Source organism: Loxodonta africana, chromosome 17 (assembly GCF_030014295.1).
Source record: "Loxodonta africana isolate mLoxAfr1 chromosome 17, mLoxAfr1.hap2, whole genome shotgun sequence".
Taxonomy (NCBI): Eukaryota; Metazoa; Chordata; class Mammalia; order Proboscidea; family Elephantidae; genus Loxodonta; species Loxodonta africana.
The window spans coordinates 6,761,613-6,788,587 of NC_087358.1; the positions used below are offsets into that span (position 1 = coordinate 6,761,613).

A 26,975-nucleotide genomic window follows, 5' to 3' on the forward strand; every position below is an offset into this window, starting at 1 on the left:
ACATCTTTTTCACCTACATAAAGAAGTATATTATTTATCCCCTGAAACTATGGCCCCTGGACACACTGTTGATCCAGAACTGAAACCATTCCTGAAGCCCACTCTTCAGGCAAAGATTCGACAGGACTATAAAACAAAAAATACTACATGTGTGGAGCATGCTTCTTAGTTCAAAGAGATACATGAGACTAAATGGGTAGCTCCCGTTCAGAGGTAGGATGAGAAGGCAGGAAGGGACAGGAAGTGATCAAATGGACACAGGGAACCTGGGGTCAAAAGGGGGAGTGTGCTGTCATATTGTAGGGATTGCAACTAATGTCACAAAACAACATATATATCAATTTTTGTGTGAGAAATTAACTTGAGCTATAAACTTTCACCTAAAGCCCAATTTAAAAAAAAAATGTATTATTTGTGAGGCAGTCTGAGCCAAACAGATGAGCATGCTCATGGCCAGAGCCAACTGGTCCAGGGCTCTGGAAGCCTCAGGCACTGCCCAGCTCCCAGGGCATAAGGCAAGAACTAAAGGCCTGGACACTTGGCACACTGGTGTACCACAGCCCAACACTTAGAAGACCTTGGTATAATAAACTCAGGCTGTTAAAGTGCGCTGGTTTTGTGGCTTTTAGTAAGTTGGAAAAAGAAACAGACAAGCTTCAGCCCAAGCTGGCCCGTCCAGAAGCAGGAATGGAAAGCCCTGCAGACTTGCTAAGGGAGAACCTCCCAGCCTGCTGACAACAATCCAAAACTGGAAGAGGCATGTTTCTTGCAGAATATGAAGGCTGTATCTACCACCCCAAGTTAAAGTCAGTAAGAACATGTCAGAGAGGCAGATAAACACCTGGAAGATAAGCCTGGTACCAGGGCTGGCTTCATGGGCATGCCCCTGAGCCTGTAAAGACAGCTCTGAACTTTAGGGGGGCCCTGTGCTTGATCTATTGCTTCGCTGTTCCTGTCTTGACATTGATAATAATTTTGAACAAGAGGCCTTGCACTTTCATTTTGCACTGCGCCCCACAAATTATGTAACCATTCCTGCCTGGGACTAAGGAGAACTGAGGACTGGTAATGCTGATCCTTGAGACTTCTTCAAAATACCCTCAGGCTTCTCCCTTCCTCCTCCTGCTAAGCACTCCTGCTAAGCAGAGTAATAACTCCCCACTACTGCCAGTCTCCTGGATACAGGCTGTGGGGCAAGGGGCAGATTAATCTTGCCTACCACTTCAATCCACTCTTTCGGAGGCACAGAAATAATCAAGCTGAGAGCTAGTTACATGGTCAGAGTGCTGAGGCGTATTGCTAGGTGACAGAACATGCAGTGATAAGACTCAGATTCAAGGACCATGACTCAACAGGTTTACTACTCAGGTTATTTGTGGCCAGAGCACCTCGCAGGCAGCCACCACCCATTTGTCAGCGGAGGCTGGCGTGTCGCTATGATGCTGAATATGTTTTAGCAGGGCTTGCACACCAAGACAGTCTAGGAAGAAAGGTCTGGCAACCTACTTCCAAAAAAAGTTAGTGAAAATCCTACATACCACAATGGTCTGATCTGTAAAGATCAGGGGGATGGCACAGGGCTGGGCGGCATTTCATTCCATTGTACATGGAGTTACCATGAGTCAGGGCCAACCTGAAGACAGATGACACAATAACAACATTATTACCAGGCAACCACAACCTGTTACTGTTTAATTCCTAAGACCGCAGCTCCCAGACTCTGCACCAAGATGCCCTGGAGTATTGCAGTAAACTCACAGAGGCACCACAGGATGTTTTGAAATTTCTAAGGAAATAGCAATACTAAACATGTGTCAGATGCCACACAGATAGGTAGTTCACGCTATACTCTTTTCAATGATGCCATCTATGTGCAAAGCTGGGGTTTGGGCAGCTACTCCAATAAAAAGCACAAAAATCAATGTGGAACACCTGGGACAACTGGAGTTCCTTTAGCAAAAGAATAAACTTGACCCCTTACCTCACACTGTATGTGAAAGCCAACTCAAAATGATCAAAAGACCTAAACGTAAGAATCATAAAACCCTAGGAAGAAAACATAGGGGTAAGTCTTCAGGACCTAGATTTTAACAATGAATTCTTAGATATGAAACCAAAAACATGAGCAATGAAAGACAAAATAGATAAATGGGACCTCATCAAAACTAAAAACCTTTGTCCATCAAAGGACTACATATCAAGAGAGTGAAGAGACAGCCCACAGATTGGGAGAAAATTTTTGGAAACCATATATATATTTTTTTATATATTGGATAAGAGTTTAATATCCAGAATATGTAAAGAACTCTTAACAACTTAACTACAAAAAGACAAACAATCCAATCAGAAAATGGACAAAAGATTTAAACAGACATTTCACCAAAGAAGAAATACAAGGGGCCAACAAGCAAATGACAATGTTCAACGTCATTAGTCATCAGGGAATGGAAATCAAAACCATAATGAGGTATAACTTCACCCGTCCTAGGAGGCTATGATAAAACAAAAAATGGAAAACAATAAATGTTGGTGAAAATGTCAAGAAATTAGAATCCTCGTCAATTGCTGGCGGGACTGTAAAATGGTACAGCCACTGTGGAAAACAGTTTGGCGCTTCCTCAAAGATTTGAACACAGAATTATCATATGATCCAACAATTCCACTCCTAGGTATATGCCCCCCAATACTGAAAGCAGTACCATGAACAGATACTTGTATACTCATGTTCATTGTTGCAGTATTCACAATAGCCAAAAGGTGGAAACGGCCTAAATGTCCACCAACAGATGAACGAATTAACAAAATGTGGTACATACATACCATGGAATATTATTCAGCTGAAAAGAGAAATGAAGTCCTGAGAAATGCTACATACAAAGTAGATGAACCTTGAAAACATTATGCTGAGTAAGATAAGTCAGTCACAAAAGGACAAATATTGTATGATGTCATTTATACGAAATTCCTAGAATAGGCAAGTGTGTAGAGATCAAAGTGCATTAGTGGTTCCCAGGGGTGGGTGGGAGGGAGGGAGGGGGAGAGGAGGGCTCACTGCTTAGGGGACATGGCGGTTCTGTTATAGGTGATGGGAAAATCTGGTAGCGGATAAGGGTAATGGTTAAATGTAAGTCAATGTCACTGAGCTATACAAGTAAAGAATGTTGAAATGGCAAATATTTTGTTACGTATCTATTTACCATAATTAAAAAAATAATAAAATTACCAGTTAAAAAAAAAAATCAACATGGAACAAGAAATAAAGGTGTAGTGTCCAATCTGATTCTAAGGTCTGAGAAGTTGTGCCATGTCAAACAAGAGCAAATAACTGATGGTGATTATTTAAAAATAAAACGAAAATACTGTAATTTTAAAATTTGCAGTATTATTTCTTCAGATGGCTGCTAAGTTATTAGGACGGAAATACTTACTAGTGCTTGTACCTAGCTTCTGAATTAGTTGACTATTAGCTATTTCTTTTGGTCCAGAGATGCTATGAAAAAATTACTGAGCTCCAGAAGGTGCTGTGAAGGGAGAAAGTTTGGGAACTTCTGCCTTAAGACAGTCTCCAGGACCCCAAACGCTCACCAGTAGGAGGTGGGCTGGTGAAGCAATACAGGCTCCAGAAGGGCCATCCCGCTCCATGCTCCTTTCCACAGTGGATGTGAATGACCACAGGCAAGGGAGAACCTCCCAAAACAACAGAGCCGAGTGCAGCCACCATGGCTAAGCTCACTGAGGCACTCTAGCCTCTCCCTGCCTTACTTTCCAGGAAGGTATCATGTACTTATGTAGTGGCATGGTAGTGAAGAGCTCAGCTGCTAACCAAAAGGTCGGCAATTCAAATCCACCGGCTGCCCCTTGGAAACCTATGGAGCAGTTCTACTCTGTCCTATAGGGTTACTATGAGTCAAGATCGACTCAACGGCAATGGTTTTTTTTTTTTTTTTTTTTTCCCCACTGTGTACTTAAAGAGTGATGATGGCAACTGCTTGCTTCCTCTTCTCCCCCTTTTCACGCAAGTTTTTAAGGTGGTTGTGAGAAGGCTTCTCTTCCATAACATATTAAGCCTATTAAGGGCAATTACATTGACCAATTATATAGATTGGTGGCCTGTGAAAGGGCACATCTAGGCTTGACAAAAGGGGGCTCACATTAACCAGGGACCTGGACTAGGACACGGGGGGTGTGACTAGATGGCACTTTGGCTTGTCTTGCTTAGGGGAAGAGATGAGTACACTGATGTTTGAACATGGGATGGTTGTATTACGTTAGTGGTAGGAGGGGCGCACTGGAAATCATACATATGGACAAATGTGTGTGCATGTGTGTGTGTGTGCATGTGTGTGTGTGTGCGTACATGTGCAGGGTGGCCAAAGGGTGGAATGTATCAGACTAAGAGTCTTCTTTCCATTGGGGAACTGCCCTTTCTGTAATCAGTACTGTTTGGATGGGGCTGCTACATTGCTCTGCCTTGCTTGCTCTCTGGTCACAAGAAGGACATATACAAATTTGAGTTCATCCATTAGATTTGGTACATGGACAGAACAAGAGAATCACTCCCTTCTTTCTAGGATTGCAAGGACCACATAGGGTGACTCTCGGCACCATGCCGAGAGAACCTGTATGAAAATGAAGCTGAGCAGAGGCTGGTAGAGTTGAGGGAGAAAGACAGAGTTCAGATTTTTTTTTTTAATTATTGTGATTTAGTGAAAATTTACAGAGCAAATTAGTTTCTCATTAAACAATTAATACACTGATTGTTTTGTGACACTGGTTGGCAACCCTGCTATGTGTCAATACTCTCCCCTTCTCCACCCCTGGCTCCCTGCTTCCATTCGTACAGTTTTCCTGTCCCTTTCTGCCTTCTAATCTTTGCTTTTGGGCTGGTGTGCCCATTAGTCTTGTATACATGATGGAACTATGAAGCACATCCCTCACGTATGTTATTGTTGGCTCTATAGACCTCTCGAGTCTTTGGTTGGAGGGTGAACCTCAGAAGTGACCTCAGTACCGAGTTAAAAATGTGTCCAGGGACCATACTTTTGGGGTTTCTCCAGTCTCTGTCAGACCAGGAAGCCTGGTCTTTGTGTGTGAGTTTGAATTTCGTTCTACATTTTTCTCCAGCTCTATCCGGAACCCTCTGTTGTGATCCCCACCAGAGCAGAGTTCAGATTTTATCTTTGAGCTCAGCCTTTTGAATTTATCCAAGCCTGATTCAGCCAAGCTTAGATTTTGCTACTGAGTGGAGGTTTGAGCTAAGTTTCTGTCACTTGTTATTCAAAGAGCTGTGACTAATCATTTTACTGGCACAGCTTCTTTAGGAAACCAAATAAAAATGGGCTGGGAAAACTAAGGTCTAAGACTACACACTTGTCCTTTTTTGCAAGTGAAGCCTTGGTGATGGGGGACTGCTAAGGTCGGCATTTTCATGAGGCGCCTACGCACGCTTAGTTACGTGCATTCTAGAAGTGAGGCCTGCAACTTGCAGGCACGTTTCCCCTTTGTGTGGTTATACAGTGACTCTTCAGCACGTAATTCCCCGGATCTGCATGAAGTGAAAATAAAAATCATTTTCTACCATTTGTCTTCCTTGTCAGGAAACTGGGCCAAGGGCTTTTAAGAACTGCTCCAGCTTTCCGTGACTATAGGATGGATGACATCATCCTTCTGGGAATGATTTCATTTATGCCCTTTCTGAAGATATCTGAAAGCTAGCCCAGCCTCAGGAAGGAGGGAAAGCCACACACACACACACACACACACACACACACACGGCCCTTGATGAGTCTTTGTATACTGATGCCTTTACAAGCTGATCGGCAGGGTCAAGTAGCTGCTATTCAAAAGGCCACAAGCCTTGTTAATTGGCTCTTTGCCAGGGGAAAAGGCACATAAAAATTTTTCTACTGAGTGAGTTCCAGTGAGCCCTACTAAACAGTCTAACCATCCCTACTGTGGGCCCCTCGAACTGCCACTGAGGGAGCGGGCAACAAAGATACTCTGGTCTAATGGAGGCTCAGATCCTGGTCCTCCCAGCGAACGGCACCTCCTGACACTGAGAGGAGGAGGAGGTACTCAGAAGAAAGACTGGTCTTATTCAAACAAAACCTTTTGGCAAAAATGAGTATTATTTCTGCAAAATGTTTTTAACTCGTTTTTGGTAGATTTTGCCATGTGTTGTGGGTGGCTTCCTCTAATCAAAACTGTTTTATCAAGTAGACACCCATACGCCCCCTGCTTCTGCTATCAGCTGTCCAGTGATTAGAGGTTAGTGCCCTGGTTTCAATGGGAGATAAAGTTTAGACACTACACCCAAGGGAACATGAAGCAATGCCTGTTAGCAGGATTGTGAAGCATGAAGTGTAGAAAGGCCCACAAGGGCTTGGGAGAGGAGAAAGGATACTCTCACTCATGGAGCAGAGCCTAGAGGAACAGTGAAAAGGGGCTGACCAGCCACTTCATACCTAGTACCTGTTGCTATCAAGTTGATTCTGACTCACAGTGACCCTGTAGGACAGAATAGAACCACTCCAGAGGGGTTTCAGGAGCCCTGGTGGCACAGTGGTTAAGAGCTCAGCTGCTAACCAAAGGTCAGTAGTTCAAATCTACCAGCCACTCCTTGAAAACTCTATGTGGCAGTTCTACTCTGTCCTATAGGGTCACTAGGAGTTGGATATGACTTGATGGCACCTAACAAGAGGGTTTCCAAGGCTGTATTTTTTTTTTTTTTAGTAATTTTTATTGTGCTTTAAGTGAAAGTTTAAAAATCACGTCAGTCTCTCACACAAAAACTTATATACACATTGCTACATACTCCCACTTACTCTCCCCCTAATAAGACAACCCCCTCCCTCCCTCCACTCTCTCTTTTCATATCCATTTCACTAGCTTCTAACCCCCTCTACCCTCTCATCTCCCCTCCAGGGAGGAGATACCAACATAGTCTCAAGCGTCCACCTGATCCAAGAAGCTCACTCCTCACCAGCATCCCTCTCCAACCCATTGTCCAGTCCAATCCATGTCTGAAGAGTTGGCTTCGGGAATGGTTCCTGTCCTGGGCCAACTGAAGGTCTGGGGACCATGACCACCGGGGTCCTTCTAGTCTCAGTCAGACCATTAAGTCTGGTCTTATGAGAATTTGGGGTCTGCATCCCACTGATCTCCTGCTCCCTCAGGGGTTCTCTATTGTGCTCCCTGTCAGGGCAGTCATCGGTTGTGGCCGGGCACCATCTAGTTCTTCTGGTCTCAGGATGATGTAGTATCTGGTTCACGTGGCCCTTTCTGTCTCTTGGGCTCGTAAATTACCTTGTGTCCTTGGTGTTCTTCATTCTCCTTTGGTCCAGGCGGCTTGAGACTCATTGATGCATCTTAGATGGCTGCTCGCTAGCATTTAAGAGCCCAGACGTCCAAGGCTATAGTCTTTATGGAAGCAGACCGCCACATCTTTCTCCCACGGAGTGTAGGTGGGTTCAAACCACCAATTTTTAGGTTAGCAGCTGAGTGCTTAACCACTGTGCAACCAGGGCTCTTTCATACCCAGTAGATTGGCTACTATTAGAAAAATGAGAAATAACAATTGTGAATGAGGATATGGAGTCCCTGGGTGGTGCAAATGGAAATGGTTAAGTGCTGGAGTACTAACTGAAAGGTCGTCGGTTCAAATCCACCCAGTGGTGCCTTGGAAGTAAGACCTGGTGATTTGCTTTTGAAAAGCCACAGCATCGAAAACCCTATGGAGCAGTTCTACTCTGTACGCATAGGGTTGCCATGAGTTGCAATGCACTTGACAGCAACTAACAAACAACAAACAATGAGGATGTGGAGAAATTGGAACCCTCATGCATTGCTAGTGATATCATAAAACGGTGCAACCAGTGTGGAAAACTGTTGGTGGATCCTCAAAATATTAAACATAGAACTACCATAGGACCCAGCAATTCCACTCCTAGGTATATACCCCAAAAACTTGAAAGCAGGTACTCAAACAGACATACGTACACCAATGTTCACTGTAGCATTATTCACGACAGTCAAAAGGTGGAAACAATCCCAAGTGTCCGTCAACCGATGAATGGACACACATTCAATGGGATATTGTTTTTGTTGTTAGGTGCTGTTGAGTCGGTTCCAACTCATAGCGACCCCACGTACAAAAGAACGAAACACTGCCTGGTCCTGCGCCATCCTCACGATCATTGCTACGCTTGAGCCAGTTGTTGCAGACACTGTCAGTCCATCTGATTGAGGGTCTTCCTTTCCTTTGCTGACCCTCTTCTTTACCAAGCATGATGTCCTTCTCCAGGGACTGGTTCCTCCTGATAACATGTCCAAAGTACATAACACGGAGTCTTGCCATCCTCACTTCTCAGGAGCAGTTTGGCTATATTTGTTCTAAGACAGATTTGTTTGTTTTTGTGGCAGTCCATGGTATATTCATGGAATGTTATTCAACTATAAGGAGAAATGCATGCAAAAGCTGGACAATGAATAAGGAAGACCAAAGAAGAATTGACACCTTTGAATTGTGGTGTTGGAGAAGAATATTGAATATACCACGGACTGCCAAAAGAACGAACAAAGCTGTCTTGGAAGAAATACAACCAGAATGCTCATTGGAAGCAAAGATTACAAGACTACATCTCACATGGTTTGGACGTGTTATCAGGAAGGATCAGTTGCTGGAGAAGGACATCATGCTTGGTAAAGTAGAGGGTCAGTGAAGAAGACCCTCAACGAGATGGATTTGACACAGTGGGTGCAACAATGGGTTCAAGCATAGCAACGATTGTGGGAACGGTGCAGGACCAGGCAGTGTTTCATTCTGTTGTGCGTAGAGTCACTATGAGTTGGAACTGACTCGACAGCACCTAACAACAAGAACATAAAAAAAAGAAATTTTGATACATGCTACAACATGAATGAACTTTGAAAACATTAATGAAATAGGTCAGTCACAAAAGGACAAATATTGTACAATCCCACTTTTATGAAACATCTAGAAGAGGCAAATGCACAGAGACCAAAGTTTATTAGTGGTTACTAGGTGCTGGGAGTTAGGGGGAGAGGGAAGGAGGAGTTACTGCTTAAGGATACTGAGTTCCTGTCTGGGGTGAAGAAGGACTTTTGGTGATGGTGGCACAACATGGAGAAGGTAATTAATTAACCACTTAAAAATGGTTAAAGAGGCAAAATTTTTGTTACGTGTATTTCACCACCAAAAAAATATTTAAAAGAGGAGGGGCTGACCAGGAACGCATATACAGTGGAAAAGGTTCAGCCCAAACTGGCTTAGGGTAATGTCCTTTAAGAGTCTACCCTCTGAGCTTCACGCCACACAATGAGCTTCTTTTGCACCATTTCTCAGTGCACCTGGGAGATTTTTCAGAGGTTTCAGCACACATTTTCTTACTGTCGTGGCATCCAGCTACAAGTAGACATGCTTCTTTAGACTGATCTTAATAACTGATCTTCCTATTTTACATCTTCACCCTCTAAATATGTGTAGAAATTTGTCAAGCCTTCTGTTACTTATCCAAGCTACTGGTTTTTATTTCTTTAAAGTTCTCCATCTAAGTCCTTCTCTTTAATCCATGAATTTAAATTGCTAATGTGCTACTTGTCTAGCTGTTCTTTATAAAATGGCATTTGAGGGTGTTTATCTTTTCAATTCAGGGGAAAAAGAAATGAAGGGGCTGACTGTTGAACTCTTCTTTTCTGCCACATGCTTCGAGCTCAGCTGTGACTGTGAACTGGCTTAATGAAAGTCAATACACAAGGGCTCTATATTTGGAGGGGCTCTGTATAGGCATAGAAATGTCCTTCGTGGTCCCAAATACATGGCGGAACACAATTCATTGTTCAATTTATGTCTTAAGTGAACACAAAAGATGATGAGGGCTAGAAGATGAAAATAATTTAATGGGTTAGCTGTTAAGTATCACCATGGAGACCAGAAAATGAATAATCTTTATGGAGACCCTCAAAATCTCACCGTCTGGAATTATGGTAGTATTTGATTTGTTGTAATTGTATTTTTCGGAGCCCTTGTGGTACAGTGGTTAAGAGGTCAGCTGCTAATCAAAACGTTTGTGGCTTGAATCCACCAGTGCTCCTTGGAAACCCTATGGGGCAGTTCTACTCTGTCCTGTAGATTCGCTGTAAGTCCGAATGGACTTGACAGCAATGGATTTGGTTTGGTTTTAATTATATTTTGGGGGTGGAAGGAAAGTGACAAGCATAAGAGTAAGATGAGGATCCCCTTCTTTCATTGGTGGAAATTACAGCTATTGCCACGTAAAACTGGTTGCCTTTGAGCTGATTTTGACTGATGGTGACTCCATGTGTGTCAGAGTCAAACTGTGCTCCACAGAGTTTTCAGTGGCTGATTTTTGCAAAGTAGATCACCAGGCCTTTCTTCCAAGGATTACCATTCTAAGTTTAATCAATTATGGTTTTGTAAAATACTAAAGTTAGGATTCCGGGAGACCATGCCCCTATGATAGTGTCTTAGGCCAGGTTCTCTAGAAAAATAAAACCAGAAGCATGTATACATATATATATTTCCAAACAAAAGGTCTGTTGCCATTAAGTCAATTTATAGAGAGATTTATATCAAAGAAATGGCTCAGGTGGTTGTAGAAGCTGGAAAGTCCCAAGTCCGTGGGTCAGGCTGGAGGCCTCTTCTGACTCACACAGCTGCAGGGGCTGGTAAATCCAAGACCAGCAGATCAGACAACAGGCCTCTGGCTCACAGGCTGCAGAGGCTGATGAATCACAATGTCAGCAGGTAAGCTGTTAGCTCAAGGCCCAAGAACCAGAGGTCAGATAAACAGGAGCCAGCTGTAGGATCCAGAGGCAGCAAAAGCCCATGAGGTTTATCAGAAAGTCTGCCTATATTGGATGCAGGCCACACCCCCAAGGAAATTCCCTTTCAGCTGACTGGCTGCTTATAACAAAACTAATCATAGAGGTGATGACATTATATCAGATCTCATCATGGAAGTGATTATATCATTATATAGCTCCCAAACTACATCATAACTGCCAAACCACTGAGAATTATGGCACAGCCAAGTGTGCCAAGTTGATACACAATCATAACCATCACAGATAGGAGACATCTGAACGGGTCCTTAGAGAGTCGATATTCGTATGTCCAATATCGAACTGGATGTCTGATCTGAGTTGGCATTCAAAAAATGTGTTAATAGGTAAATGAATGCAATGATAATTGCACAGGATCTGATCACAGGCTCAGGCCCTGAATCATCTCTGCTCTGCAAACACAAAGAAGAGAGAGGGCCATTGCCCAGGGATGCTAGTTAATGTCTGTACGTGACTGAGCGGGAGCAGTCAACTCATATTTTGCTTCTTTCTTCTCTCTCAAGAAGAACGATGTTCAATAGTATAATGTGGTCAAAGGAGGAAATGAAGTTCAGTTGTGGTGATGAGATGAACAGGGTACAGGGAAATAGGTCAGCTATCAAATACAAGTCACTATGTCCAGATAAGTCATATCCTTGAGTAGTCTTAGCTTCACCAGCCACTGGATACAAAAATGGAGTTATGATTATTTTTTATACCCATATTAGATGGTCCAATGCTCTCCCTGCCCTCCATGGCTTATTTACTGTAATTAGCCCACCACAGTGTGGCTTGGTGATTTCCAAAGGTGATGTCTCAGATCAACGCCCAAACATTCTGTCCGTCTGTCCTGTTTCTTCCTCCTTATCCTGCGGCCATGTTATTGCTTTGACCCTGCTGACCCTCAGGAGAAGACCTCTCAGCACAATGGTCTCTACTGGTTCTGACTGTTGACCATCCTCACGATCCAGCTTCAGGGAGGGCACACTGTTCTCCCTATTTCATAAAGAAATGTTGAGATTAGGCTGGGACCTACAACTATAGCTTAAAGTAGATACCACTGAAACTTGCTGGCAAAAAACCTGCCACATAGGTCCTACCTAACCGTCCATTGGCCTCCAGTTCATCTCCATCAACAGGCATCTCCATGAGTCTCTACACTCAAGGTCCAGGTCCACATCTTCCCCTCTCAGCTCAAGGCCTAACTCCTATCTTACCCTAATACTTTTGACTGTGAAAGTATCCATTGCTCTCCTACCCAGTAGGATGTGGTCTGAGCCTACCTCCTAGACAATTATAAAAATAAATATTACTCAACTGAGAGCCTGACTTTTCCAATTTTGAATATTCCATAAAAAATCCCATCTAGGTAGCTCTATGGCAAGTGCCCAGTTTAGTTTTGTTACACAGCCTTTTCCCCAGATTTCTGTTTCTGGGCGTGATGAAGTGGCTTGTGGCAAACCAATCCTCCCATAGAATAAGTTGCAAAGTCGGTTTTAAAACAAATTTGAAACCACAGCCTCTCTATCTTGAGACCAAAAGAACTAGATGGTGCCCCGCAACCACTACCAACTGTCCTGATCAGGGACAAAGTAGATGGTCCCAGATAGAATGGGAGAAAATTATAGGACAAAACTCAAATTCTTAAAAAAGTCCAGACTAAATGGACCTATAGAGGCTACAGGAAACCCCAAGACTATTGCCCTGAGGTACCCTTTAAGCTTTGAACTGAAACCACTCTTGGAGGTCACCTTTTGGCTAAATAATAGATTGGCTCATAAAATAAACAGAACCATCCATGAGTACTATGTTCTTAAAAAAAAAAAAAATCATCCGTATGAGACCATACGATCAACATTTACACTAAAGCAAAGATGTGAAGGTCAGGGAGGCAAGGAAGCTAGATGAATGGAAATGGACCACAACGTAAATAATGAGAATGTTGACACAATGTGGGATATGTAGCCAATGTCACTGTTATGCATTAAATTGTGTCCCCCCAAAATGTGTGTCAACTTGGCTAGGCCACAATTCCCAGTATTGTGTGGTTGTCCACCATTGTGTGATCTTATGTAATTTTCCTATGTGTTGTAAATCCTAACCTCTATGATGTTAATGAGGCAGGATTACAGGCAGTTATGTTAATGAGGCAGGATTCAATCAACAGGATTAGGGTTTATCTTGAGTCAATCTCTTTTGAGATAAAAAAGAGAGAAGTGAGCAGAGAGACAGAGGAAGCTCCTACCACCAAGAAAGCAGTGCCAGAAGCAGAGTAGCCCTTTGGACTCAGGGTCCCTGTGCTAAGAAGCTCCTAGATGAGGGGAAGATTGATGACAAGGACCAGAGCTGACAGAGAGAAAACCTTCCCTGGAGCTGACACCTGAATTTGGACTTCTAGCCTCCTAGACTGTGAGAGAATAAATTTGTTTGTTAAAGCCATCCACTTGTGGTATTTCTGGTATAGCAGCACTAGTTAAAAAAAAAAAGACAGTCACTAAACAATATGTTCAGAAATGATCAAATGGGAACCTAATTTTCTGTGAAAATTTTCACCAAAAACACAGTAAAATATTTAAAGAAAAAAAATTTTTTGAAAAGGACCAACACTCCATGGATCTCTTGCATTTTTGTATGTCTTGTGAAGGGGCCCTGGTGGCGCAGGGATTAAGAGCTCAGTCTGCTAAACAGAAGTTCAGCAGTTTGAATCCACCAGCCACTACTTGGAAACCCTATGGGGCAGTTCTACTCTGTCCTCTAGGGTTGCTATGAGTCAGAATCGATTTGACGGCAACTGGTTTGTTTTGTGAAGTGAAGCACTGATCGTCCTTTGTTCCAGGCTATTTTTTGAGGGCATTTGTAGAGTGAAGAGCCTTGTAAGACAGAACTAGTTTCTTCCTCTGGAGCAAAGAGCAGGCATGCTTACTAACAGTTATAAGAGATTTGGGTTCTTTAACCTAAGAGTTCCTCGCCTTAATTTAACCCACTGTATGTTTAAAATCATCTGATCCTCTCTGCATTACCCTGTGGGAATTGGCGCAACAAACCAAACCAGAGAAACGCTGATACTCTGGCGACCACCAGTATTATGAGTAATAAACTGTCCTTTAGCCCTGACCCAGGAGCCTCATGTCTTCTGCCAGCATCCAAGAAACTGCGGGAGGCTCATTTGATAATTTGCAAGCACAATAAATCTCAGGCCCTTCACAGTTCTTGACAACACTGAGGTAATGAAGACACAAGGGGACAAAATCTTAGAGAAGCAGAGGCCATGAGGAGAGGAAGGCCAACATTCTGACATGCCTTTTTCTCTTAGTGTTATTGCCAATTTGGAGTACGGAGCAACAGGCTCAAGGTCTTGGCAAGGGGTCTGGACAGGGGGTCACCGGAAAGAAATTAGCACTTTTTGGCACTCATAGGGTTAGAAAGAAAAAGAGAGAGACTCAAGGGGATAGGATTCTGGTAAGAAGGATGGGATAGAGAACTGATCCCAACACTGTCAGTTTTGCCCAATTCAGAAGTTGCTCAAGGCTGGAGGCTAAGAAGCCAAAGAGAAAGACTTTCAAAAGCACAGTGATGTTTTTGTCAGTCTCATGGTGCCAAAGAGACAAAGATTAAAATTCAGAGCCCGCCAGAATGGAGAGGCCCTAAGATCCCAGGATCTTAGCTGTAACCGTTGGGAGGGCTACATGCTGTAGGAACTGCGGCAAAGCAGAAGTAAAGGTAGTCATGTTCCAATGACAACAGTCTCCAATCACTTTAGTCCCTGATTGGATTAAGACACCCAGCCCTCACTCTATCTGCCTAGTAAGGGCAAGGGTGAACCCTCTCTGCAGGAAAAGCATACCATTCATTTGTCATAGACAAGGTTCGCCATCCACTAAAAAATTACTAGGTGTGCCAAGACACAGGACCAAATACTGGCAAACCAAGAGAAAAACCAGACAGTAGAAACGAACCCATAAAACACTCGAGTTATCAGACTAGGATTTTTAGATAGCTTTGATTAACGTGCTCAAGAAAAAAAAGAAAAGATGGAGCAAATAGATGAAAGGACAATTTTATCAGAGAATTAGAATCTATTAAGAATCAAATGGAAAGCACTGTCTCTTCTCCTGAGAAGTCCTGCTGATGTACCTTGCTACCTCTACGTCTTGGTGTCATGGATGGAATTATCTCCTCCTAAAAATGTATGTGTCAACTGGTTAAGCCATGTGTGGTTATCCTCCATTTCGGGATTTTAATTTTATGTTAAGAGGATTAGGGTGGGGTTGTAACACCATCCTTTTTCAGGTCACTTCCCTGTTCCAAGGTAAAGGGAGTTTTCCTGGGGTGTAGCCTGCACCACTTTTTATCTCTCAAGAGATAAAAGGACAGGGAAACAAGCAGAGAGTTGGGGACCTCATACCAAGAAAGCAGCACCAGGAGCAGAGCGGATCCTTTGGACACGGGGTCCCTGTGCCTGAGAAGCTTCTCGGCCACGGGAAGATTAAGGACGAGGACCTTCCTCCAGAGCCGACAGAGACAGAAAGACTTCCCCTGGAGCTCACACCCTGAATTTGGACTTGTAACCTACTAGACTGTGAAAGAATAAATTTCTTTTTGTTAAAAGCCATCCACTTGTGGTATTTCTGTTATAGCAGCACTAGATGACTAAGACACTTAGTTTTCAACCTATGAGCAAATACTTGGGACAGGCACACACACACACCCCTCTCGGGAAACCAAACAACACTTTTGATGCATAAGCCCAATCAAATTCAGATTTAAGAAGGATATATCAAAGTCTGCAGAGGCCGTTTCGCTACCACGGAATTTGTTTGTAAATCCCTGCTCTGAAATATTTTCCAAAGTTTCTCTTAAGAGATTGCGTAATTTCAAAAAAAAAAAAATGCACATTTTAGGAAAATATTTAGATAAAAACAAAAACTGCTTTTTATTCAATGAGCTTTTGGCATACAAAGGAGACCTGGTGGCACAGTGGTTAAAGCACTTGTCTGCTAACCTAAAGGTCAGTGGTTTGAACCCACCAGCCGCTCTGCAGAAGGTGTGGCAGTCTGCTGCCATAGGTCACAGCCTTAGAAACCGTCCGGGGCAGTTCTACTTGTCCTATAGGATGCTATGAGTCAGAATTGACTAGACGGCAGTGACTCTGGCATATGAAGTTTTGTCATATTTTTAACTTTTAATTAAAAGTTTAATATAAAGGTTCACTGGGAAGAACATAGACTAACCAAAAAAAAAAAATCGTCTTTAATTCCAGGGAGAGCCACTGTCAAATCTTGGTGTATATACCTTCAGACTTCTAGTCACACATATACACATAAAATTATATACATATGTATATATGCTTGAGATCACTTTATATATACCCTTTTGTATCTTGCATTTTCATTCTAAATGATATATCATAAAAATATTTCTCCACGTCAGTAAATTTGCCATTTGTAATGACTACGTAGCGTTCTGAGCACGAGTTGCCATTCATTCCACCCCGACTCAAGGTGACCCCGTGCGTGCCAGTGTAGAGTTGTGCTTCATGAGGTTTTTAAAGGCCGATTTTTCACATATAACTCGCCAGGCCTTTTTTCTGAGGTGCCTCTGGGTAGACTCAAACCTCCAATCTTTTGGTTAGTAACCTTGTCCTATCACTTACTCGATCTGCTAGACTTTGAGGTGGCTCCCAGTTTTCCCACTGTTATAAAATAAACACCACCGCCATGAACATCCCTTTATAGACCTTCTTGTGCACGTCCTAGTCATTTCTTTAGCATATGTTCCTGTAGGTAGAATTCCTGGGTTATGCAGAACAAACATTTTTAAGATTCTTGTTCTTGCTTGCTTTTCCATTCGTCTCTTGGTTCCCACTTTTTTTAGATATACAAAAACTTAAACAAGATAGCTACTGGGTATCAGGGCTCTTGCTTTTCTTAACTGTGTCCCCCACTTTCTCTTCACAGTGCCTAGGGGTGGTAGGGCCAACATGAGGCACGATTCAGTAACGATCAGCCCATCACCGCCAATGGTGAACCCTGATGGATCACCGAGGAAAAAATACGCGTATTCCCAGAGGAAATGCAGGGGTTAAATGTTAGCGTCCCACTCCTTGTCCGTCCAGAGTACTGGACAGAACTGAAGTTTTTGTAATACAGTGATACTTCGGAGAACAAACACTCCTTACCTCGTGGAGGGGTTTTATTTTCTGAGGCTCCTCCTACAGTCTGTGAACTCTTGGGAGCTCCTTTTTGCATGCCCAACCTCTTTCAGCGGTGGCCCAAAATGGCACTTAAGGGCATGGATGAGGTGGCAGGACACTATAACCTTAGGGGCAGTGATTCTGCATGACCAGCAGATGACTTCAAGTGGCTGCCATGCTACTTGTTGGAGGCAGCAAATGACACTTTGTGGAGGCAGCTTGGAGACACTCTACCCTTATTTCTTTCCCCTGTAACTGAAGGAGAGGTGGCTAAAATGTGGAGATAGAAGCGGCCCTGAGTGGGCCCGGGACTTCTGCGGGCAGTCGAGCGAGAGGGAGAAGGCTGGGGGCGGGGGGAGCCAAAGTCTAGACTCGGTTTCCTTCCAGGGATTGTCTTCTCTTCCTCCTTGCCTCTCCCCAGCCCATTTTCCCTTCTCGTGGGTGGACGCTCCCGCTTAAGTCCAGAGCCCAGAGATGGCGGGTACAGCCCCCTCACTTCTTAGTAAGTTCACAGCGCCTGGCACTCCAAGCCCGGCTGTTTTCAGTCGCAAAGTCGCTAGGAAGGAACATTTCCCGCGGTCTCCCCTCCTGGCTTCCTCCTTAGGCTGTTTGGAAACTTCACCCAGACACCGAAGCAGCTCCGCCCCAGCATTTCTGAACAGGCCACAGGCTGAAGCCCCTCCGCACACTCTCCTCCCCTGGACTCGAACCCTGCCCTCAGAGAGGTCGGCGGAAGCCCAGTTCTCTGCGGGCAGACGGAGGGGGTGGGCTGGGGGCAGGGGGAAGATGGAGGAGAAAGAGTTGCTGCTAACCGCTCCCTCGGGGCCAGGCTCGCCTTTCCGGCCCATCGGCCCCAGGCCCGGCGCGGCGAGCACGCGCCCGACCCCCGGGCCCCCTCGGTCCCCTCCGCCCGAGCCGGCGCCCGCCCCCGCCCGGTCCCCTTCCCAGCACCCGGCCTCCCTGCCTCCGCCCTCCCGCGCGCACGGGCGCCGTGGGAGCGCGAGACCGCGCCCGGCCCGGCAGGCGGCGACTCCGGCGGCTGCGGCCCGAGGCGCCCGCGCGGCCGCCAGCCTCCTCCCCCAGCCGGAAACGCGGGGCGGGGTCCCTCGGCGGGCCGCGGGGGCGGGCGCGGGGGCCGGGCCGGGGCGGGGCGGGGCGCTCTCGGCGCTCGCGGGCTGTGCGCGCCGACTCCGGCTCCCAGGCCGCCAGCACGAGCGGGCCAGGCCGCCCCGGTCCAGCCGAGCAGCAGCGGTTCGCGCCGACGCTCCCCGATGCGGTGCATGGAGACGCGGCCCGCCGCCCGCCGCTGAGCCCCGCTGCCCGGGCGGGTGGGCTCGGGGTCCGGCCGGCCCCACCGAGCTGGGCTCGGGCTTCCCCGGGCGCCTCCGCCGCCGAGGTCTGCGCGCTCGCGGGCAGCGGGCCTCGCCCGCCGCGCTCCGGCCGTCCCGTCCCAGGAAGTGGCCGTCCTGAGCGCCATGGCTCACTCCCCGGTGCAGTCGGGCCTGCCCGGCATGCAGGTGAGCGGGGGCCCGAGGCCGCCGCGGGGAGGGCGGCGAGGGCTCGGCGGAAGCGGGGAACTTGGCGGTTGTAAACACAGCCCCCCCACGCTCACCCTTCCGGGGTCGCGCCGGAGCTTCGCTGGCCGCGCTCCCCGCTCTGCGCGCGCGGCCCGGCGCTGGGGGGACGCCCCTGGAGCGCAAGGCGCCCCGGCGACCGCCCAGAGCCGGGCGGGGCCCGCAGCCCCGGCGCCCCTGCCCCTCCCCGGGGCCAGGTTCTCGGTGCGGGGGAGGCCCGCCGTGGCCGCGGCCTGGGTCCGCCCGGGGCCGCGGTGCAGCCGCCCTCGCGTCCGGGAGTCGCAGTTGTAAGGGAGGAATGTGGGGGAACCGGCTTTGGGTTGCCGCCGCCTGGCCTTCCCCGCTTCCCTGTCCCCCAACTCCTCCCGAGCTGCAGGCCCAGAGTCGGCCCCATCCTCGGGGAGAGCTGGTGTCAAGAAATGCCCTTGGCGGGCCCAGCTTGCGCTCTGGGCCCTGCGTGCGGGCCGGGGTGGTAGAGACCCCCAGGCCCCTGCCCCCCACCCCGACCCCGTCCTCGCAGAGCCCTCCAGCCCCCCGGAGCGCGGGCGGTGAACTTGGAGCAGGGAGGGGAGCTGAGAGCGCGCCCGGACTCGTCCGCGGCCCGCGCCTGCCCTGCCCGGTGAGAGGCGCGGGCGGGGCGCGAAGGTGTAACTGCGAGGTCCCCTCCCAGGGCGTTAGGGCGTTCTGTTCTGGCGCGGACAGCGGGGAAAGGGCGAGCTCGTCAGCATCCAGGAAGCAGAAATCCCGAGCCGAGGCTTACCCTCGGGGTACTGGGACAGTGCACTTGTACTTGGAGACTTTTCTGGGTTTGGATGAGCTATTTCCAGTAAAAGCTCCCCCTTGATACTTGGCGCATCTTGGCCTCTCCGTGACTTTTTTTTTGGGGGGGGGGAGTTGAATTTACATGAATTCATTAAAGTTTTTCGCCATTGGAGACTGTTTTTAGCTCTTTAGAAAGTAAAATCACCGTCTTGGCTAACTTGTAATTTTCCTAAGGACGCAGATGATGGCAAAATGATTAGGATTAAATTCTCCCCGTGTAGTAGTTAGGGTATGTCTCTAAAGTTTTGCTCTCCCGAACAGTTTAGCTGAGCGTGTGAACGAACGTAGGAGCTCTGAGAACAGCCGTTAAGTACCCAAACGTTGTCGTATAGTTATCAGTGGCCTCTCTTCCTCTTCCCTCCCTCTCGAGGGCTGAGAAGCCCAGTGCTCTCGGGCAGACCGGTCTTCCCGGGAGCCTGGAATCTACCCTCTTGCTCAGAAGGAGGCTCACCCCCCCACAACTTTTTTTTTTTTTAAATATCAAAAAGAAAACTGGGTTTCATTGTTCAGGTTTCAAGTCTAGAAAAATAGGAACTCAAAGTTACCCCTTTAATGTCAGCTGTGACTTTAGCCAAGGTAGGTTTTTTTTTTTTTAAGGAGTAACAGTTAAAGTTAATAGCTTAAGAGTGTGACTAGGAAGATGCTTGAAGAAAACTCTCCTTGAATCTCATTTAAAGAACTTTTAAGCTTAACATGTTGACAATCTATTCTCTTGGCTGCTAGGTAGAAATCAGATGTGGTTTCTTGATATTTCCTAAAACTCTTGCTTTGTTTTTTTTTTTTGTCGTGCTTTTTACGTGAATGTTTACAGCACAAATTAGTTTCTTATTCAGAGATTTGTACACATTCTTTTGTGACATTGGTTGCAGTCCCTGCAGTGTGTCAGCACTGTGCCGCTTCCCGCTGTGGGTCTCCTGTATCCATTACTCCTTTCCTGCCTTCGCCTTCGGGCAGGTGTTGGCAGTTTGGTCTTGTAGACTTGATTGAACTAAGAAGCACGTTCCTCACGTGTGTTAGGGTTTGGTTTTAATTTGGAGGCGTGGAAGTCGGGGTGAAAAATATTTCTTACCAGTAAAACATGAAGTATCTCTTGTAATGCCAAAACCAATTTTTTAAATTAATGTTTGTTTTAGACACTTTTACGTCTTAATCAGGCTGTAATCTAGCACAAATGCCTTGCTTAGCCATTTGCCATGGAGATACCCAGCCTTAGTGGGAAGTAGTGAGTGTGAAGAGGCATTTAAAGCCCTAGTGGCTGATGCTACCACGTCACTATCGGATGGTCACCAGTTGGTTATCTGGTCTCAACTTTTCTTCTTACCTTTGTTTAAGAGCGTTGGTCAAAATGCCGAAATCTTAAGAGAAGAGAGTAAGTTTCCTTTAATAACTCTGCCTCCCAAACAAAGTATATTTTCAGGTGATGTTACAAGGACACCGTTTTTGTTTTGCTTTCTTAGTAGAAAAGATGACCAGATATTCACCTGTTTCGGAGGTGCTAAAGTGGCCTATGACAGTCATGTCTGTACTTAATACATCGACAGATTCTAGCCTATTAATAGTTTTGGGTGTGCCGTTTGGGGGAAAAACATTCCTCATTCCTCTCTCCCCCTAAAAAAGAAAACAAGAAGCACATTTATTTTCTACTTTGAATCAGCAGCTGCCACCACCCTGCCCAGGGAGACTTCCCGAGGAGTTGTTGAGGATTAAATTAAAGGCACAACGGGCCTTGACTGCGGGGTAGGATAAAACAGAACCTAACCCTTCTGTGTACTGCCCTGCTAAGGCCTTATAGTCTCCCTTTTTCTCCTCTCCTGACCATGGCTTCTAAGACTTAAACATTTCAGGAACACAGCATGAGTGAATTGAGGCGGCCTAGGAAAGGATGCTGAAAAAATAAACATCTTAGTAGCAACACCATATTTCAGTGTCTTGCAAATCATTTCTTAGGCCTTTTGGTTCTTGCTGGTACACCATGAAGTATAGGTGTTGTTCATGCCATTTTATGGATGTGGGAGCTAACAGGTGCAGCAGAGCCGACCAAGGTGACAGCTTATTGCGTGACAGGTTGGTGATTCAAAACCAGGTCTTTCCTGCTTTCAAGATCATACGCCTCCTCGCTCAGCTGTGTTGTTGTATTATTACTTTTGCAAACATTAAAGTTTATTTCATTCCAAATTGGATTTGCTAGAGAAGTAAGAAATCTGAAATCAGTATTTTCTTTACTTAGCGGCTGTTACTGAACACCCATGTGTCAAGTCCTAGGTGACAGGATGATGATTATAAATCTGGATGAGTTATCATTTTTAATAAATGTGTAATGCCTCCCACTCCCCAGTTTTATTGGGGAAAAAATAGAAATGATGAACTCAACATAGCAACTATGAGTAGACAGAAATTAATTTGTAGATGTAAGTATTCTCTGTCCCGCACTTCTTTAGGGAACATTTGTCATTTCACTCAATTCAGATTAAAAGAAAAGCCTCAGTTGGAGGTAGGAGCACCCGTGAGTCTTTAGTTTGCATAAGTTGTAATTTAAAAATAATTAGATTTGGGCTTATAAATGTCTATTATGGAATTTTATCGGTAGCTTTTAAACTTTTCTGGGCCATGACCCACGTAAGAGATAGATTTTTTGTCAGGACCTGAAACAAAAGTTTCAAGAGACGGAACCAGTCCTTACTACTAGTGATCACTCTCGTGAGGTATTTCATCAGAAACAAGAGGGGCTGGTTGCAGTACTTCTGTTTTTGTCCCACTGTTTGGAAAATACTGGACTTGGTAAGTCGTGTGTGTAGTAGGGCCTGAGTTAATTTAGCATGGTTTAGGGTTGTTATTAATTTAAGGTATTCTCATATTTGAAGGTACAGAGAATTTATAGGAATAATTGAAAAAGTTTCTACTTGTTATCATCTTCCCGTCCCCTCCCTCCCTCCCTTCCTTCCTTCCATTTTCTAGCTGCTTGGAGAAATGAGCCCTTGCTGAGAAAATGCCTCTTTGTGTTGGAACAGTGAGAAAGATGTTTTATGGACAGTTTGCGCACTCTTGAAGGAAAACAGAGGACACCAGCATTTAATTGTGACTTAAGTGCTCTTTGCCATTGTTTTCTTGTTGGTGTAATGTTTCAATACTTTCTGTCCTGTTGCTTATATCTAAGGTGGCTTCTCGTGTTTGCCCTGGTACTGTTTGCACACTGGGGGAAAGCTGGCATATTACAGTGAGTGAACATTCAGAATATTTGTGAGATTTAGGCCCTGAAAATGCCTTGAGGGAAATGTCGGTCTATAGCATGTGATACCTAAGATGTCTCGTATCTTAAACCATTGGATTAGACAGGGGAGCATGCGTTCATTCAACACATTTCAGTGCAGGGTCCTGGGAGGTGGAGGTGAGAACCTCGTTTGATCCCTGTCCTCAAGAAGTCAGCAGCCTAAGACCAGACTTTCCGGCCTGACAGAGACTGGAGAAACCCTGGGAGTTGGCCCCTGGACACCCTTTTAGCTCAGTAATGAAGTCACTCCTGAGGATAACCCTTCAGCCAAAGATTAGACAGGCCCATAAACAAAATGAGACCAAAGGGGCACACCAGCCCAGGGGCAAGGACTAGAAGGCAGGAAGGGACAGGAAGGCTGGTAATGGGGAGCCCAAGGTCGAGAAGGGAGAACGTTGACATGTCTTGGGGTTGGTAACCTATGTTACAAAACAATATGTATACTAATTGTTTAATGAGAAGCTAGTTCTATAAACCTTCTTCTAAATTACAATTAAAAAAAAAAAAGTCAGCATGAGACTGGAGGGATCCTGACGGTCATGGTCCCCAGACCTTCTCTTAGCCCAAGATTGGAACCATTCCCGAAGCCAACTCTCCAGACGGATTTGACTGGATTATAAGACAGAAAATGATACTGGTGAGGAGTGAGCTTCTTGGCTCAAGTAGACACATAAAACTATGTGGGCACCTCCTGTCTGGTGGGGAGATGAGAAGGCAGAGGGGGAGATGAGAAGGCGGAGGGGGGAGATGAGAAGGCAGAGGGGGACAGGAGCTGGCTGAATGGACACAGGGAATACAGGGTGGAGGGGAGGAATGTGCTGTCTCATTAGAAGGAGAGCAGCTAGGAGTACATAGCAAGGTGTGTGTAACTATTTGTATGATAGACTGACTTGATTTGTAAACTTTCACATAAAGCACAGTTAAAAAAAAAAAACAAAAAACAGCAGCAGCCTAGAGGGAGTTGTTGTTGGGTGCTGTCAAGTTGATTCCGACTTATAGTGACTCCATGTGACAGAGTAGAACTGCCCCATAGGGTTTCCTAGACCGTAAAGATGTCACCTTGAAGACTAAGGTGCGCCTGACCAAGCCGTGGTATTTTCAATTGCATCTTATGAATGTGAAAGCTGGACAATGAATAAGAAAGACCAAAGAAGAATTGGCACCTTTGAATTGTGGTGTTGGTGAAGAACATTGAATATACCATGGACTGCCAAAAGAACGAACAAATCTGTCTTGGAAGAAGTACAACGAGGATGCTCCTTAGAAGCAAGGATGGCGAGACTGTATCTTACATACTTTGGACATATTGTCAGGAGGGATCAGTCCCTGGAGAAGGACATCGTACTTGGCAGAGTACAGGGTCAGCGGAAAAGAGGAAGACCCTCAACGATGTGGATTGACACAGTGGCTGCAACAGTGAGCTCACGCATAACAACGAGTGTAAGGATGGCACAGAACCAGGCAGTGTTTTGTTCTGTTGTGCATAGGGTCGCTATGAATCGGAACCGACTCTGTGGCACCTAACAACAACAACAAGATGTAGTGTGAGGGGAAACCCTGGTGGCATAGTGGTTAAGAGCTATGGCTGTTAACCAAAAGGTCAGCAGTTTGAATCCACAGGTGCTCCTTGGAAACCTTGTGGAGCAGCTCTTCTCTGTCCTATACAGTCGCTGTGAGTTGGAATCAACTCGACGGCCATGGGTTTGGTTTGGTTTTTCGGTTGTGTGAGGAATTACTGAGAAAATGAGCCTGTTGACAGTTGCTTCTTCTTTATAGTATAGTTTTACAGTCACATTCTCCAGCCACAGTCTGGGAGTCTCATGATCTCTTGAGAAACGTGCCGCCCAGCTCTGCATTTGGGTGATTGCTCCCAGTGACTCATTATTGCCTGTTTGGAAACTCCATACCTGCAGGAAACAGACCATTCCCAGCCAACCCTTCTGAGGCCTTTTGTGTTCTTTAGCTCGGACAATCATTAATGGAACCTTTTTTTTTTTTGTGGCCAGAGTGCAGGAGATAATAGTTACGCTCCGGTAGCCCTCTGTTGCTGCTTAGGATCAGTCACTGTCGTTGGACCAGTTTGTAGCAATCGTTTTCCATAATTTAGGTTTTTACAGTGGGATTTACTTTAAAAATCTTAGTGCCGAATGCTTTGGGAAAACAAAATAGCTACCGTAACACCAGGTTTGTGGAGTTGAATATGGAGTTTGTCTTAAATAGCTTTCTGGTTTCCAAGGTTAAACTCAGTGCCATCAAGTCGACTCCTACGCACAGCGACCCTACAGGACAGAGGAGAACTGCCGCATAGAGTTTCCAAGGAGCGCCTCATGGATTCGAACTGCCGACTCTTTGGTTAGCAGCCGTAGCACTTAACCACTATGCCACCAGGGTTTCCCTTCCAAGATTAAAAACTCCGCTGACATTGAGTCGATTCCGACTCATAGCGACCCTATAAAACAGTAGAACTGCCCCGTGGAGTTTCCATGGAGCGCCTGGCGGATTCAGACTGCCTACCTTTTGGTTAGCAGCCGTGGCACTTAACCACTATGCCACCAGGGTTTCCAAGGTTAAATAGGGAAAATAAAACTTGTACCGTCACTTGCTACTACGCATGAAAGAATCCCAGATTGTGGATTACAAAAGCATTTTATCAGAACACCAAGTGAACGACATTGTTGACTCTGGAGACCTTCAGATTAGGGTTTAATGAGGATTCTCGGTCAGCAAAAGAAATATTTTCTGTTCACCTTATTGGTATCTGAATAAATTGTGGGAACATTTCAAGTTTTGTGTTACTGCTTACCAGATACGTAGCTGGTGTTTAAAACCACTGCCACCCAGTCAGTTCTGACTCTTGGCGACCCTGTAGGGCTGAGTAAAATGGCCCCATAGAGTGTCCAAGGCTGTAATCTTTATGGAAGCGGACTGGCGCACCTTTCTCCCATAGAGCGGCTGGTGGGTTTTAAACTGCCAGCCTTTTGGTTACCAGCTGAACACTTTAATCACTATTCTGCCAGGGCTCCTTAGCTGGTGTTTATCTTCCTGTTTTAAGCCTCTTCCTGTGTTTTTTTTTTTTTTTTTTTTAAAGAATATTAGGTTGTATGATTTGAAGGAACAAATCCTTTTATTTTTAAATTATTTAGAATTTTTGTTTAGTTTTTATTAAAAAAATTTATAATCTATACTTTCAGTTCAGATTCATAGCAACTCTGTAGATACATGGTTTATGTATATAGTTTTATACACACACATATGTGCACCTCCCACCAGTTGATATGGTTAGGTTCCAAAGAGGAGGTCATTGTTCGAAAATAGGCATTATGCGAAAATGGAGGTTTTTTTCCTTGTTTTCAGACCATCCATTTGTCCAATATCTTTTACTTAGAAAATATTATAGAAATAACAGCTAAGGTTAACTGATGTGCTCATTACTGTGATGAGTCCAGTTATGGATTATTCCTCTGTGTAGAAGGAGGCTTGGAGGAGATGAAGCTGGATGAAGCCAGGCTGTGTGCCTGGAGGGCCCATGGTTTAGCCATCTCCCCTTTCTCCTGAGCTGGGTCAGAGCTTCACTTACAGAGCTGCCTCCAGGGCTCCACTCCGCGCCCCCCCCCCCCAAGGCCTGTGTTCACGATGCCAGAGCCTGCTCTGCCCCGCCGCGCAGCGAGTCACTGAGGCTTGGGGCTTCCTTCAAGGGTTCTGGGAGTCTGGCTGTGCACCCGGCTGCACCGAGAGAGAGGCTTCGGGCCCATTTCAGCTTACTTAGGAATGTCATTCAGCTCACACGCATTTCTTACACCTTCTCCAGTGCCTCTTTCTTTCCTGCCTTCCCACCCCACAGCAGTTTTGAGCTGCTAGGACTCAGGCTACGTAGGAGCTGGGAACCCAGAACAGGCACTTGCTGGCTGACCTCCATGGAGGTCATGGCCATGGAGGATGGTAATGGTGCCCCTGCCGGCAGGAGGGAGCGGAGGGTATGGGCAGCGCAGCCCAGCTTCCCAGAGGACACCCGGAGACCCTCCTCGAGTGAGGGGACACTCCACAGTCATTGCCACCATGCCTATCTCCTCGTTAATGGGCAGGAAATAAGATTTTTTTTTACTATTGTTGTAACTGCAAAGTGTTATATAAGGAGATAGTCAATAAGTGAGGAGTAGATGTAGTTTAAATAGGTGGTTCTTTTCTTAGTCATCTAGTGCTGCTATAACAGAAATACCACAACCGGATGGCTTTAACAAAGAGAAACGTATTTGCG

The 26,975-nt window shown here is 45.7% G+C and overlaps 1 protein-coding gene across 2 annotated transcripts in view; it reads left to right on the forward strand.

Moving 5' to 3' along the window:
- Positions 1-18,410: 18,410 nt before the first annotated feature.
- STK24 (serine/threonine kinase 24) overlaps positions 18,411-26,975 on the forward strand; it is a 142,104-nt gene continuing 133,539 nt past the window's right edge. Inside the window, exon 1 of one of the 2 annotated variants that reach the window (XM_064269975.1) lies at positions 18,411-18,573. In XM_064269975.1, the coding sequence (XP_064126045.1) occupies positions 18,532-18,573 (42 nt within the window). In that variant the 5' untranslated portion in view covers positions 18,411-18,531. The remainder of the gene's footprint in view (positions 18,574-26,975) is intronic. The other variant, XM_064269974.1, reaches the window with a different exon arrangement.